Genomic DNA, 13,667 nt, shown 5'->3' with positions numbered 1-13,667 from the left:
CGACTAAAACTTTGCAAAACACATGGAACTGAGAGGTGACTAAAACGTCCCAGACAAGTCGTAGCGTTCATACGAAAGAGGGATTACATTACTCGCAGACCTTTAACAATAGTTGTAAACAATGGGAATTTGAAACAAAATTAAAATTTGCTCGTACACGTTGGCATTCATAAGTTTTCTTTTTAATATGGAGGACTTCAATGAACAATCTCCCAGTTGGACCCTTTCCCAAGGGCCTCTACTGAGGAGCTGTGATCGAACAGTTTCGGTTAGAGACCTACCAGACCAGCAGATATTTTCAGGGAGGAAACCAGTGTTGAATTAGTGAAATTTTGAGCTGCAGTTTATCAAATCATTCCTCCAAAACCTTTTTATTCTCATGAAAAAGGTCCCGCTGGCTAAGAGGGACAAGCCGTCCCACGGACAAGAATAAGTTTTCTGGTATAAGTTTTGAGAACAGTTTCATTATAAAACGATAAGCTTCGAATCAGCTGCTTGATTTTCATGATCTATATGTTCGCTTTGCATTAGTGTTCTGAGGAGAACTTAGCTTTTGATCACCGCTTCCTACTGTACTGAAAGGGATGAAAATGTAGGTCTGCACCATGACAAAGAAAGGCTGTTAGAGCATGCAAAGTGCTTATCAGAGACACCGTTAAATGATATTTAGACTATTAAGGCTATAGCATGAAGATCAAAGTGGCTTCAGTTTGTTATTTTGACTTGGCTGTCTCCCCAAGGCATTGAAAACGGAATTTTAATTCGCGTGATCCTGCACGCATTGTCTTTTTCTATTACAGTGAAGCATGACCAGCTGAGTAGGTTTAAACACAATATCAGTTACGCCTGGAATGCAATACGTACTGTTGTAGATTGTGTCTGTTATGTTCGGACGCCATTTTCTTTTCTGTTGATAAGCAAAATAAGATCTGCATCTGGTTGTCGAGGCTAATCAAAGGAACGATCATCTTTACAGGTAGGGGATTGTTTGTTGGCTGTTTTTGCTTGGTTGAACACGGGATATTAATTGTTACATTCATGCTACGTTCTTTTAACTCGCTTCTACAAGATGCAAACTCCAAACTTAAGTTGTAACACGTAATCATGGTAGTGGGATAAAGTAACTCGAGATTGTCTTAACTTTCTCTAGTTTTCGAAAGAACCATTGTTTGCTATCAGTCGTCATGTTTCAAACCCGTTCACGGCAGTAGCGTTGGAGTGCAGATGTATGCCCAGTTTAGATGTTTGCGGGTTTCTTCGACTGATTAAGTTTATATGTACTATATTTTCCTGTTGTTATGTTGGCTTTCTCGTGATAGCCAGAAAATGAAGGGACAAGCTTAAGATACTGGTCAATTACGAAGGGCGGTTGATTTAGATACCTTAATTTACGTAGTAAGTATGTCTTTGCTTTGTCATCAAAGCAGACGCGAAGCCCTATGAGAATATTAATAAGTTGTTGTTGATAAACTATATAAGTACAACTGAAACTATGAATTAAGTTTGTTGGTAATGAGCTTGTACCTGAAATTTTAATGGAAAGCAACAGAGAACTGCATCGAAACGGAAAACTTTAGAACGCTCTCAGTTGAAAGCGCATCTTTAAGTAAATGAAATTGAAATCGGCTAGTTGTCAAAGTTTCGTCAATGCAAATTATTGCTAAAAAGTCCTAATGACTGTTCGGTTTCAAATGATGTAGCAAGGCTTAGTTCACAGTGAAACGCAATTTTAAGTAGAACGACAGAAAATCAGTCAAGTTGTAATTTGTTCTAAAATCAAGTCAATAGTTAATCAAGACAGTTAAAGATAGTTCTGACGCATGTTTGTTAGTTATGCGTGAGTTTCATCGTTAATGGTTATTTCATAGTTTTATTGTAATCAGTTCGTTTACATCGTGAGGCGTTTTATAAAAGCCTGTGTTTCAGTAGCCCGTTGCTACAGCGTGCAGCCAAAATACATTGATCAGTTATAAGCTGTTTTCTACTTACTGTAAAACGTGTCTTCAAGAATGGGGTCTCGCTTTAATCTTTACCTGTCGTCTTTTAAGACTTTTGTTTACTGCTGCTTTGTAAACAAGTTGACTTTTTATTTGAATAGTAAAATCTCGCGCCTTTGATGACAAAAAATTAAAGTTGATGCATGAGCTGACTGGTGCAGCAGAATATTTTAGGCCCCAGCTGTCCACACTACGCCGGAGAAATTTGAAAACGCACCTTTATTTCTAAGGTTAGGCCTACTGTCCACACTAATATGAAAACTGAGCTTTTCGAGAACAGTACGGTCTGTCGCTCTTCAAACCGGTGGAATTTGAAAACGCCGGCTTTTCGTTTTCGTGTGGACGGAAAACATTTTGAAAACAGAGCTTTTCGAAAACGATGACATCACGATAATCACGTGATTTCCCTGACCGAGTTTTCCTCGGCTCAACCACAAATCGTTGCATTTTGAGAATCAGTTTCTACATTTTTAATTTTTAACTTGTCATCTTTTTTATTCTGTAAATATTTATGTGAGGGCCACTGGTTTTTCAGTTATTACTGTTGTGTGCAACCCTCAATAAATAAAGAGGGGAGGGAGGCACAGTGGCCTCATGGTTAGTGCGTTCGTCTCCAGATCGAGTGGATCCGGATTCGAGCCCTACCCGTGGACGTTGCGTTGTGTTCTTGGGCAAGACACTTAACTCTCACAGTGCCCCTCTCCACCCAGGTGTATAAAATAAAATGGGTATCGGGGAACTTAATGCTGGGGGTAACCCTGATGGCGGTAGCCCTGTCAATTATTATTAATGGACTGGCATCCCATCCAGAAACCAGGATAAGCTCCGGCCTGATGGGCCACTTGGCTCGTATGCAGACTATAAAGGCATTTGCAGACCTATTATTAAACTAGAAGCATCCACTTATTATTAAAAGTCTTATGGTTTTCTGATGAAACCTCACTAGCAACACAAGCATAAGCATAAGCTTGCATAAGCATAAGATACTCATGCGCTAGTGGGGACGCCCGCGACATGAGCATAAGCATTCTTCTTATGCTTATGATTAGTAGCGAGGAAATTGTCTACATAAGCAGAAAATGCTCGTTCAGTTGGCTGAAAGTCTTTCGCTTATGGTTATGCTTATGCCAACACTGCATACTGGTTGTAACAGCGACATAATCATAAGCATAAGACGAACGTGAGGTTTTTAGTGATATTCATAACCCCCGCTTAAAATAATACTACGAAGACTAAATTTGGGAGGTTTGTCTTTCATCAAAACGCTCCAGCGACCCCCTCCCTTTATTAAGTAAGAGAAGTTTTAACAGTAGTAACCTTCGGCAGTCAGTTTGGTTTCGCCATATGGTGCTGACAACGTTAAGTGAGCCTGCGTTCCTAGTGGTCAATCTGGTCGGCTCTATTCCCAGTTATTCTCCTCCCCCTGAATGGGATGCTGATCAATCGTGGGGGTTATTTATTATAGGGTTATCCCAGCAATTAATTCCCAGGAAACCATTAATACACCTCCGGGTGGCTTTAATCCGGAGTCCAGCGAATTAACGACAATCACATTGCAGTCGCAATATTTTCAAGCTTACAATACTGACATTACTTACAATATTGGCACTACTTACAATACCAACTCTACTTACAGTAATGTCAATATTGTATGCAATGTTAGTAATGATACTACTGTAAGTAGAGTCAGTATTGTAAGTACTGTTTGTATGGTAAGTAATGTTAGCGATGTAAGTTATGGTGGTATTGTATGTAATGTTAGTGTTGTAAATTATGAGTGTCTTCTGTGCTTATTTTTTGTACAGAAAATTCACCATGGAGAACGGCTTTAAATCTAAGAATGCTTCTGCTGTGGCGATGCCTCCTGGATACGTACTGAGGGAGGCAAAGAAACCTCGAGAATCGCTCAGAATCCTGCTGATCGTAGTAATTCCGATCATTTTGTGCGCCATCTTGATCCTGATCTTTATGTTCGCAGTGGACATGCCTCCTAAAAAACCCTACACGTCGCCTTGCCTCGCGTCTGCTGAGGCCAACAGCTCTGACCTCGCAGAAGTCCTGAGAAAGGTCGAACGATTATACTTCTATAAACTGCACCCGGAGTTGATTCACAGCATGCAAGGAGTGACGCCCGAAGAAATCCGAAGGTACTTTCAGCCTTACGATCCCACCCCGAATGCTACCCTGAACAGAACCGACGACGCCAGGAAGTTACTCCTTAAATTAAACGAATTGGAATTTGATACCAAGTTGTTGAAGCTAAGAGAGCGCAAGGCAGTGCATGTTGCCAAGGCCATATTACTGAATAACTTTGGATGGGCGCCGTACGCACAAGACTACTACAGCGGTGACTGGCTGCTCGGACCTGATCTTTTCTGTTGGCAACCTGTTTGCAAAGTGTTTCAAAATTTAGATGCAGCTTTATCGTATTTCAAACCACGTAACATGACTGAGTTGGAGAAGCTGAAGGACCTTTTTGAGCAGTACAATCGAACGTTTAATAGGTACATTGAGAATTGGAAACTTGGAGCGCGCACAGGATATGTAAGAACCTTCCAAGCTTGCCAAGCTGGTCTGCATGCCATCAAGTACGACAAGTACAGAAACATGGCGCTGAAAAACGAATCAGGTTAGCGTCACTCAAATACAAGCTTCACAGTAGTTAACGGTTTGAGTCGCGGGGTATAACTAAGTTTGTCTCAGGGGACGTGGGACTCCTATACGAAAAGGTCTGAAATACTCGTCGTGTCGTTTAAGGATGTAAGTCAAGGATGTTGATCTCATTTGGGGTGTTGCCTGTTGAAGACCAAAAGCCACTACTTTTAGCCGTCAAAGCACCTTTTAGAGATAAGTAAAGCTCGACCCACACCCAGATTGGTTTCCTTTTGGGGTTAAATTCAAATTTTCCAGTGAGCATCCCCGACCTCTCACATGGGAACTGGGAGTTTGTCTGCCTTTGTTATAGCTTAAGGTAAGTTTGGTTTTGGTTTTACTACCGGTATGAAATTGACTGAGTAGTCTAATTGGTATGTAACTGGTTTGGTTTTGGTTTTACGACACTCAGTTAAAAACCGCTCTTTGTTATCGTACAGGCAGCTGTGATGCTAAGTCTTGTATTCACAAAAAGACTGTTGTTCCGGCGCTTGTCATGGTCTTAGAACTGGGGGCTTATAGCCGGTTGTAGTAACGAAATTTATACTTAAGTGTTTAGAGAGGAGTGTGGTATGTAACATTTGAATAGGCTCACGTTTGCATATTCCCCTCCAATATGCGTTTCTGTTTTGCCGGGTTTTTTTTTTACATCTTATACGGTAATTAGTTTTCCATAGGGGTTGTAAGGGAGACTACAGTCTTTGACTGTAATTACGCACCCTGTTGACATAAAGTGTCATTCATTCATTCATTCATTCATTCATTCATTCATTCATTCATTCATTCATTCATTCATTCATACATTCATACATTCCTTCGGCTTCCGTCCTACCTTCCTTCCTTCCTTCCTTCCTTCCTTCCTTCATTCATGCATTCATGCATTCATTCATTCATAATGGCTTTGCGTGGAAGGTAAAAGAATAGAGGGTTTAAACACGAGGTTACAACACCACCGCTGTCAATCACTCGACTACGCTACCTCCATTTACAGCAGTCCACATATTTTTACTTTGTCTTTCTCTTTTAGGTATTTATGATCAAAAGTTTGCTAAGGTGCTCAATGATTCAAGCTTCTTTGAAGATCTCTCGAAGTCGGTGAACGATACTTGGAAAGAAAGGTTCCAACAAAACGTGACGATGTACTTCAAACAGTCTCTTATAGACAATATCGCAAAGGCGGCTATCAGGATGTTGAAGTAAGTCTCCAACACATATAATTTGACTGGCTCCCCCCTGCACCTCGGTGGGATATGACGTTGTTTTAACGTGGGAGCCTGGTGTGGAGGGAGGGAGTTACTCTTTAAAGTTTTATATGGGCAGGCTCCGCCCCAAGGTCCAACCTTTTACCCTTTTGTATACCATTTTGACAGAAAGGGTAACCCTTTCGTATATCTTTTATTAAAAAGGTACCGCTTTCACACACCTTCTTTATTGCGTCCCTTTTCTGAACTTTTGAAATGAAGTCAACAAACTGATAATCAAGCATTCCAGAAGAGATGTTAATAATAATAACAATAATAATAATAATGATAATGATAATGATAATGATAATGATAATGATAATGATAATAACAAATTATTATTTATTCTGATCACGTTCACGTTGAACTTAAATGGCAGATTTCCCTAGTCTCGTATACTTCAACTTGTGATATCTTTACCCTTTTATATACCTCGATCGAAGCCTGGAAAAGGTGCCCATTTCAGGCGGAGCATCCCCGTATAGGTCATTACAGGACGTACCCCCTCCCCCGGACTTGCGAGGGTTAAATTCGATGAGTCGAGGACAACTCATATTAGATGGCTTGAAATATGAACGTAAGGAAATGAAAAGGAAAGTTGACAAGTTCTGTTTTCGAGACTATAATGGCCCGGAATTGAGCGTCGCTGGTCTCCGTTGTCGTAGCAGGAAGCGACGAGGAATATTTGTAATACCTCCAGAATGGTATGCTAGTCCATCACAGAGTTGTTTCCCAGCCGCGAGATTTAATTCACCGATAACCATATTTTCACCCAGGTAGGGTTTGCCACTTTGAGAGTAGGGTATTAAGCCTATTGACCTTGGTAAGGTCCTAAACTCGAACTGCTCGATCCATAGACCAGCGTAGTAGCCATTGGGTCTTAGCGCCTTATTCACCTTGTGCTTTCATTTCTAGGTATCTTGAAGACGAATATCTTCATAACTGCCCTAAAGATGAGAACACTGTAAGCGGCCTTGGAAAACTTCCGCTTAATTTTAAATTCTATGACGATATAGCAGACCCTGCGCAACCGGCATTTCAAGAGCTTCCAACCGGGGAGCCTCTGAGTGGTGCCAAGACATATCAGTCCTTGATGAAGTTTTTTACAACGCTTAACATCACGCCAAGTGAATTAAGGCAGGAAGCTGTTAAGAGACGGGATGAGCTTTATCAACAGGTAACTTCGAAGCGCACAATACCGTTAACTGCCGCCTACAACCACTGGGGTTATACAGCTCCTTAAGGGATTTTAGACGGGCTTATAATAGGAGTGGCTTCAATCCCCGGGGCGTTTATAACTGGAATAAAATATACCGTTTCGAAACGAGCTATATATAGCGGCACTTGTTGATCAAAATAGGTTTTTCATTTAATAATGAGTAGTTTATGGAAACTCACTGACAGTCTTTACAGAATTAACAAGCTAGATTTACAAGAAATAATATTCAATAAATCTACAGGTAATTAAGATTTAAAACATCATAATAAAACGAATTCAAAACAGGGAAAGCTAGAGGAGGCTTATGTCGGGGGTGGGAGAGGGGGGTGATAACGGGATGTATTTTTGGTTCACTGGTAGAGGGGCATATAAGCGAAAGGGCTTATAGGCGAAGGGGCTAAGGGGCTTTTAAGCGAAGGGGCTTACAGGCGTAGGGGCTTATAGGCGAGGGGACTTTATAAGCGAAGGGGCTTATAGGTGGCAGTCCACGCTATCGAAATAATTTTTTCTTTTCATCATTTTTTTTTTTTTTTTTTCTGTTTTACGCACTGTCCAGATGAACAACGAAATCACATAATCTGACTGATATCACCATCACCGGGTTAAAAGAGGTCACTAAACTCCTGAATGAATGAAGACCGCTACAACCAGGGGGAAAATGATTTAGAACACTTATCAGCAACACAAACCGGTGTTTATATGGGTTTGTGCCGCTGTGAAGAGTACGGTTCTCAGGCGATTTATTTTGGGATAGGGTAAAGAAATGAGACAGTTTTGGTCTAGAATAGCGTACAATTTATTGGGAAAGTGGCCCGCGTATAAAATGAATTTAGTCTAGAACAAGTTTCTTCGCCCGGGGTCCTATATACTAGAAATTGAAACTTGGAAGTGACTTTGTAAGATATTGGTTTAGTTAGCGTATGTTGGACTACTATAGTGGTAAAGTTTCTGAATGGAAAATAGCTAGTCTGGAATAGGGTAGGAGGTTTTGGCGCCTAGTCTAGAATAGGGTTGCAAAATCACTGAGTTGATCATGGTCTAGTATAGGGCAAGGGTTTTAGTGTCCCCAACGGCACACCACTAACCAAATATTAACAGAGTACCAGCCGTGCGTACCCATATAGCTCATATATTGGGGTAGCCTCGCCCCCGCAGGGGGTAATATGACACTGATGGCAGCTGCGGAAAACATGAAAAAGGTTGCGATTAAGCGCGCAGGAAAAATCTTAATTGACGATAGGCGTACGAAAACATGTGAGCAGCAGCAGGTGCCGGAAAGCACTGCAATTAGTGCTTACCTAATAAGTTGGAAAAGCAGAAGATGCCAATATACCCAGCCTCGTTCCCAGATTCGCTTACCATCCTGGCAGGGAGGGAAGTTAAGAGACCCTGGGAAGGAGGTCGCCGCAGTCCCTCGCTTCTTTCTGCACTGTAAGTAATGGAAAACATCTGTGTCATTAGTAATGTAAGTAACGTAAATAACTGTATCGTTAAATGTAAGCTACGTGAAAATTAATGAATAAAATAAATAAATAAATAAATAAATAACTAATATTCTGGTTAATCAAACGTTGGCCCTTTTTCTTTCTTATAAGGCTGTCGAAGTTGCTAAGTCGTACACTGGAGAGGAGACTGAAGTACTCGCTGTGCCTGCTTTCCAACAAGTTCTGCGACATGCTAATATGTCGTTCAACAGTAAGCCGTTTCCAAGCAACGAGAGTGGCAACGATGCCTTTATAAAGTGTATCGACTCTAAAAGTGCGCAAGCATACTGCCCTGAGCGATGGAAAGCCATGCAGCTGTGGATTAAGAACACTGACAAAGTGAGTATGAGTTATCAATACAAAGCTAAGGTATTGACTTGAAACAAAAAATTTACTTTTCTACCAAGTCTGCAGAAATGTTAACTCCTCTTTTAATCAGATACTGCTTGGGTGCAGTGACGACTTTTCGCGAAATTATCTAAATTGGTTGATCTTTCTTTGTTTGGCATGCATCTGATATTGATCCGATGTAACTATGAATAAGTTCCTTATAGGATAGTAAATTATAAATCCCCTTGAATGGATCGCTTGCTCTTCATTTTAATTCAAGAAGAGGAGGTTTCTTACTTCTTGGAAAGCTCATCTCAGTCTTGTGTAGGCAGGCTCACGTTTGGGTCACACTCACGAGTGTGGAAGTCGCGTGTGTGCGTGTTCGCTGCTCGCGCGCGTAATCCTAATATATAAAGGCCTAATAAAGGCCTACGTACTTTTAATTTTGACAAGTTGCGTTAATTTCTTCACAGACCATGAAAAATAACATTGCGCCAGTCATCAAGCCACTCTTTTACGAAACTGGTGCTAAGAAAACCGTCCCAGCTTGTCCAGTGGACTGCGTAGCTTGGTTCCAACCTTATGCAAGTTTCCATAGCTACAATCCTGGCGATAAAGACTGTGAACCTAAAGCTACTCAAGAACTGCCGTTTTTCGTGGACAAATTTGGTCCAAAATGGACAGAATTTACCACCACGGCCCATGAACAACTGCCTGGGCACCATCTAGAGGTTAGTAACTTCCAGCATAGTCAGGTCTTGAGTATGCCCCTCCCTTATTAAAGCCTGATTTCTCCCCCTCACCCCCCACCCCCCACCTCGTCTCAACCAGCTCTTATTGTTGGTCACCCTCCCCGTTTGGTAGGTAAATTTAGGTTTGAATTTTAGTTAATATATTCTTGTGGCAATATTAAGTCAGTTATTATACAAAAAGATAACGAAATAATGAAATTCACTCTCAAAGGAATATTGTCTTGATGTACTACGAAGTTCTCAGAACTACCGAACAGAAATGTAGTGCGACTGATAAGGAGAATTTCCCTGTTAATCAGTCTTCCAAACTGTGTTGTTTTCACTTGTGCAGGTTCATAGTTTTATCGAGTATTTTGAAGGCGACTGCACGGATCCAATCCACTGGATGAGCGTCCCTAATTTTTTCGTAGGCTTCACCGAAGGCTGGGCCACCTATATTGAGTACGAGCTGCTACCTCAAGACACCAACCTCTACTCAAACACTTTGAACAAAGAAGTACTGCTACAAAAGTACGGCATGATTTACTATCAGGTAATTACAAGGCCGTGTAAAAAGAAAGTGAAACTGTCGATAATGTCCTTTTCATGACCAGCGTCAAGAAGAAAATGGCCTCAGTGGGAGGCCTGGGCACAACCTCGTTCCCAGACTCTCTCTTTCTCAGTTTCTTCCCTGGGAACGAGGTTGGCAAGTCGATTGGCTCGAGTCTAAAACATTTTACAGTCAAATGAGAAAAGAACAAAATATGTAAACAAATGAGAAGCGTTTATAAGGTTAATTGCAAAAGGAGGAATGTAATAAGTCATTCGGGTCGATAGAATTTCTTATGTCATTCGTTAATGGTGAGTCGGCTCAATGAGCTAAAGAGTCAAGGGTCTAGTAATGGATGAAAGTGCATTGTACAATTGCCAAATGGCAGATAAGAGGAATTTCTAGCATCTACACTTTACAAGTAAAGGAGGTCTAAATAAGATTAAGAGTAAATGGGCCAATCTACGAGTTAACGATCAGATATTGGCAAAGGAGAATAATAATGTTTAAAAAAACGCGATTTAACCTACTAGTGTCCAGCCTCTCCTTAGGTACTCGGTCGTTCATTTTGGCTATTCAGGTTGACGTTTAATTGTTCAAGTTTCACATCGAATGGTAAAAAGACTTAAGTAAACAGTAAATAGAGAAAGGAAAAACATCTTGGAACATTTTTCAAAAGAGTTAGAATTTGGGCTATTATAATCCATCAAAACTGTAGTAAGCCACCTTAAGTTCTAAGATGATAAGATTAAATTACAATATTTAGAGAGCAAGCCGCGCCACGTCAGCCTAAGCTGGTTTCAAGCAAATTCTTCCTTAGGAACAAGCCTAGCGTACGAAAAGCAAAGATAATGATTTTCTTTGCTAGTAATAGATTTATTACTACCGGTGATCACTAAAGTTTTAGTCTCCTTGTTTCTAACAGCTATTAGCCGCTGTCCGTGCTATTGTGGACATCGATCTCAATTTTGACAAAAAGTCAAAATCGCAAGCAGAGGACATGTTCAGGCAATATCTATGGGAAGACAAGACTGATATAGCCAACAACGACATCCTGAGATCGCAAAGTATCCCTGGATTTGTAACAAGTTATATGATTGGCCAGATGGAATTTTCCCGCGTCAGAGACATAGCTGAGACCGAGCTTGGAACAGATTTCGATTTAAAGGAATTTCATTACGAGGTGCTACGCCAAGGGGAGTTTCCCTTGCCATACCTAGAGGAACACATACGAGCTTACATCGCTTGCAAGAAAGACCCGACTACTGAGGGTTGCAAAGAGTTTTAAGATACGTCGTGATTTAGGCAATTTGTGATCGAGTTGAATTTAGCAAAATAAGAATCATAAAATGTGTCTTATCTGTGCCCCCCTCCAAAAACTGTTGCGTGAAACATGCGGGTGTACTAATTTCTTCGCAATATCACACGCATCGACAAGGTACAAATGTTTGCTTCTTCTAGCTGCCTTCTAAGGCCCTTGTTGTACTCAGGCGGAGAAATTTAAAAACGCAGCTTTATTTCTAAGGTTAGGCCTACCGTCCACACTCAATCCGTCACGAGAACTGAGCTTTTCGAAAACGCTCTTCAAACCAAAGTTATTTGAAAACGTCGGCTTTTCGTTTTCGTGTGGACAAAAAAAAAATTGAAATCGGAGCTTTTTGAAAATTAATCGATGACGTCAGGATAATCACGCGATTTCCCTGCCCGCGTTTTTTTCAAACACAAATGCCCGATGATTGTTGCGTTTTTGAATTCCTCCGGCGTAGTGTGGATAGAAAAAAATCTGCTGCGTTTTCAGAGTTTAACTCTCAGTTTTCAAATTCCTTCGGGAAAGTGTGGACGGGGCCTAAATCTCTAACCCGAAGTTATTATGTTAGTGAGACGGTTAACGTCGCTCGCGCTCGCCCTCACGACTTCCTCGCTCGAAGATTACCCTCTCGCTTCTCGAGGGAGATAAATAAGTCAAGGATTAAGAAAAGGTCGACTTGTGGCAAGTCTATAGATTACAACGTGTGACATGCAATTCTAACCTGACTTTTACCGCAAATAATTATCAACTAGATCAAGCTGATATAATTTAGGCTATAGTTATTCTCGCTAGTAGATGGCAAGTGAATTTGGTAAGCGAAAAAATAGCAACATAAGGAAAGAATTGCTAAGTTTGTAGAATTGCTTATAAGTTTCAATTCTAAGTTACTCAAATTTTAAGCAAGCTCAAATGACGTGAAACATCATATGGAAAATTTTTAAAAACAGTTAGATACATTATTAGAGTAGACGCAAAATTAATTTAATAAGGAGTAAAAAGCACCCGGTCGTCTATAATTTGTATATATATATTTTTTAATTCCTAGTTTTAACGTTTTGCACCCATTACGTGCCTATATTTTGTATCAACCATGTTGACTTCTGCGCAGTATTGTTGAATGAGCCCGCGTTTTTAGGTAGGGAAGTTGCTTAGCAACGCAACGTATTGCCACGTTGACAGGTCGTCGTGAAAGTTTTTCCTCTTGTTGAATCATCAGCGACTCTTTGCCATGGGAGATTTCATAAATAATGCCCGAATCAGGGCTGTCTCGAACGTAGAGGTTGCTGTGGTCCAGTAGGGAGCATTGCGTGACAAGTCAGAAGACCGTTTGATCATGGCGGAAAGTTATTCAGAGGAAAGTTGTGGCTTGGTTTTCTTATGACAATTATACAATAAATAATTAACTTATGTAAGTAATTAATAAATGTATATGTATTGCAATGTACTCTTTATTCCTGTTTTGGGAAATTCAAGTATATTTTGGAAAAAAAATATCCATGGCAATGTTTTTTTTATAACATTTAATTAATTGACGTGTGCGTACTTAGCCAACAGAGGAGTTAGGAGAATTTGTATGTATATCCTCAATTTAGAGGGAGGAAATTTCTTTTGGAATAAATACATAGTATTCGGACATGATGGCTTTATTTTTCTTTGAGCAAAAGCTGATCCCTTAACACGTAACTTCAACCCCTCTCTCTTGGTTTTAGAAAGGTAATTCGGGGTGCTCGAAGGCGACAGTACGGTCTGTCGACACTCAGGTGGGACTGGGTACTAACTTTCGGAGATCTGACTCCCAGAACCTTGTTCATGATCAGAGAAGGTTAAGTGGACGACAATGATAAAAAGTTAAAGTTCAACTGCTCACGTTGTCGGCGCGCTTTCGCCGGAAAACCATGATGGTTTCAAAAACGGAGGCTAATTCCCTGGTGTTTGATGGCAGTGTTCCATAAAACCCTCTCACCGTAGCTGTATACGTCACACAAAAAGTATACATATCTTATTTCCCTATTTCAGACGTAACCCAAAACTTTATACCACTATTGGCTTGAATATTGGGTACCCTAATGTTCTCAGAAGAGACTACCCTTACACTTCTCAAGAGATGAACAATAACTATCCATTGCTAATTTTAAACCAGACAGCAAAGCCATG

The 13,667-nt window shown here is 40.6% G+C and overlaps 1 protein-coding gene across 2 annotated transcripts; it reads left to right on the top strand.

Moving 5' to 3' along the window:
- Positions 1-567: 567 nt before the first annotated feature.
- LOC110067623 (uncharacterized) lies at positions 568-13,146 on the top strand. 2 transcript variants are annotated; one of them, XM_089275842.1, is made up of 8 exons: positions 568-976; positions 3,803-4,626; positions 5,677-5,845; positions 6,806-7,067; positions 8,705-8,932; positions 9,397-9,654; positions 10,007-10,207; positions 11,130-13,146. In XM_089275842.1, the coding sequence occupies exons 2-8, from the start codon at positions 3,813-3,815 to the stop codon at positions 11,490-11,492; spliced, it is 2,295 nt and encodes a 764-aa protein (XP_089131968.1). In that variant the 5' UTR covers positions 568-976; positions 3,803-3,812; the 3' UTR covers positions 11,493-13,146. The 2 variants fall into 2 exon arrangements, with proteins under 2 accessions (XP_089131968.1, XP_089131966.1); XM_089275840.1 differs by lacking the exon at positions 568-976 and having other exon boundaries at positions 3,771-4,626.
- Positions 13,147-13,667: the final 521 nt, after the last annotated feature.

This window comes from Orbicella faveolata, unplaced genomic scaffold, assembly GCF_042242905.1.
Source record: "Orbicella faveolata isolate gen_17 unplaced genomic scaffold, um_ofav_v1 contig_4, whole genome shotgun sequence".
Lineage (NCBI taxonomy): Eukaryota > Metazoa > Cnidaria > Anthozoa > Scleractinia > Merulinidae > Orbicella > Orbicella faveolata.
Note: the sequence above shows the minus strand (reverse complement) of the source record. Positions and strands in the feature narration are given on the sequence as shown.

What these genes read in the sequence shown, in the direction of transcription:
- LOC110067623 (XM_089275840.1), top strand. Translation starts at nt 3,771, where the DNA reads ATGAGTGTCTTCTGTGCTTATTTTTTGTACAGAAAATTCACCATGGAG. An exon ending in GGCGCTGAAAAACGAATCAG is followed by an intron (nt 4,627 to 5,676) that starts GTTAGCGTCACT and finishes TTTCTCTTTTAG; the next exon opens with GTATTTATGATCAAAAGTTT. An exon ending in ACGGCATGATTTACTATCAG is followed by an intron (nt 10,208 to 11,129) that starts GTAATTACAAGG and finishes TGTTTCTAACAG; the next exon opens with CTATTAGCCGCTGTCCGTGC.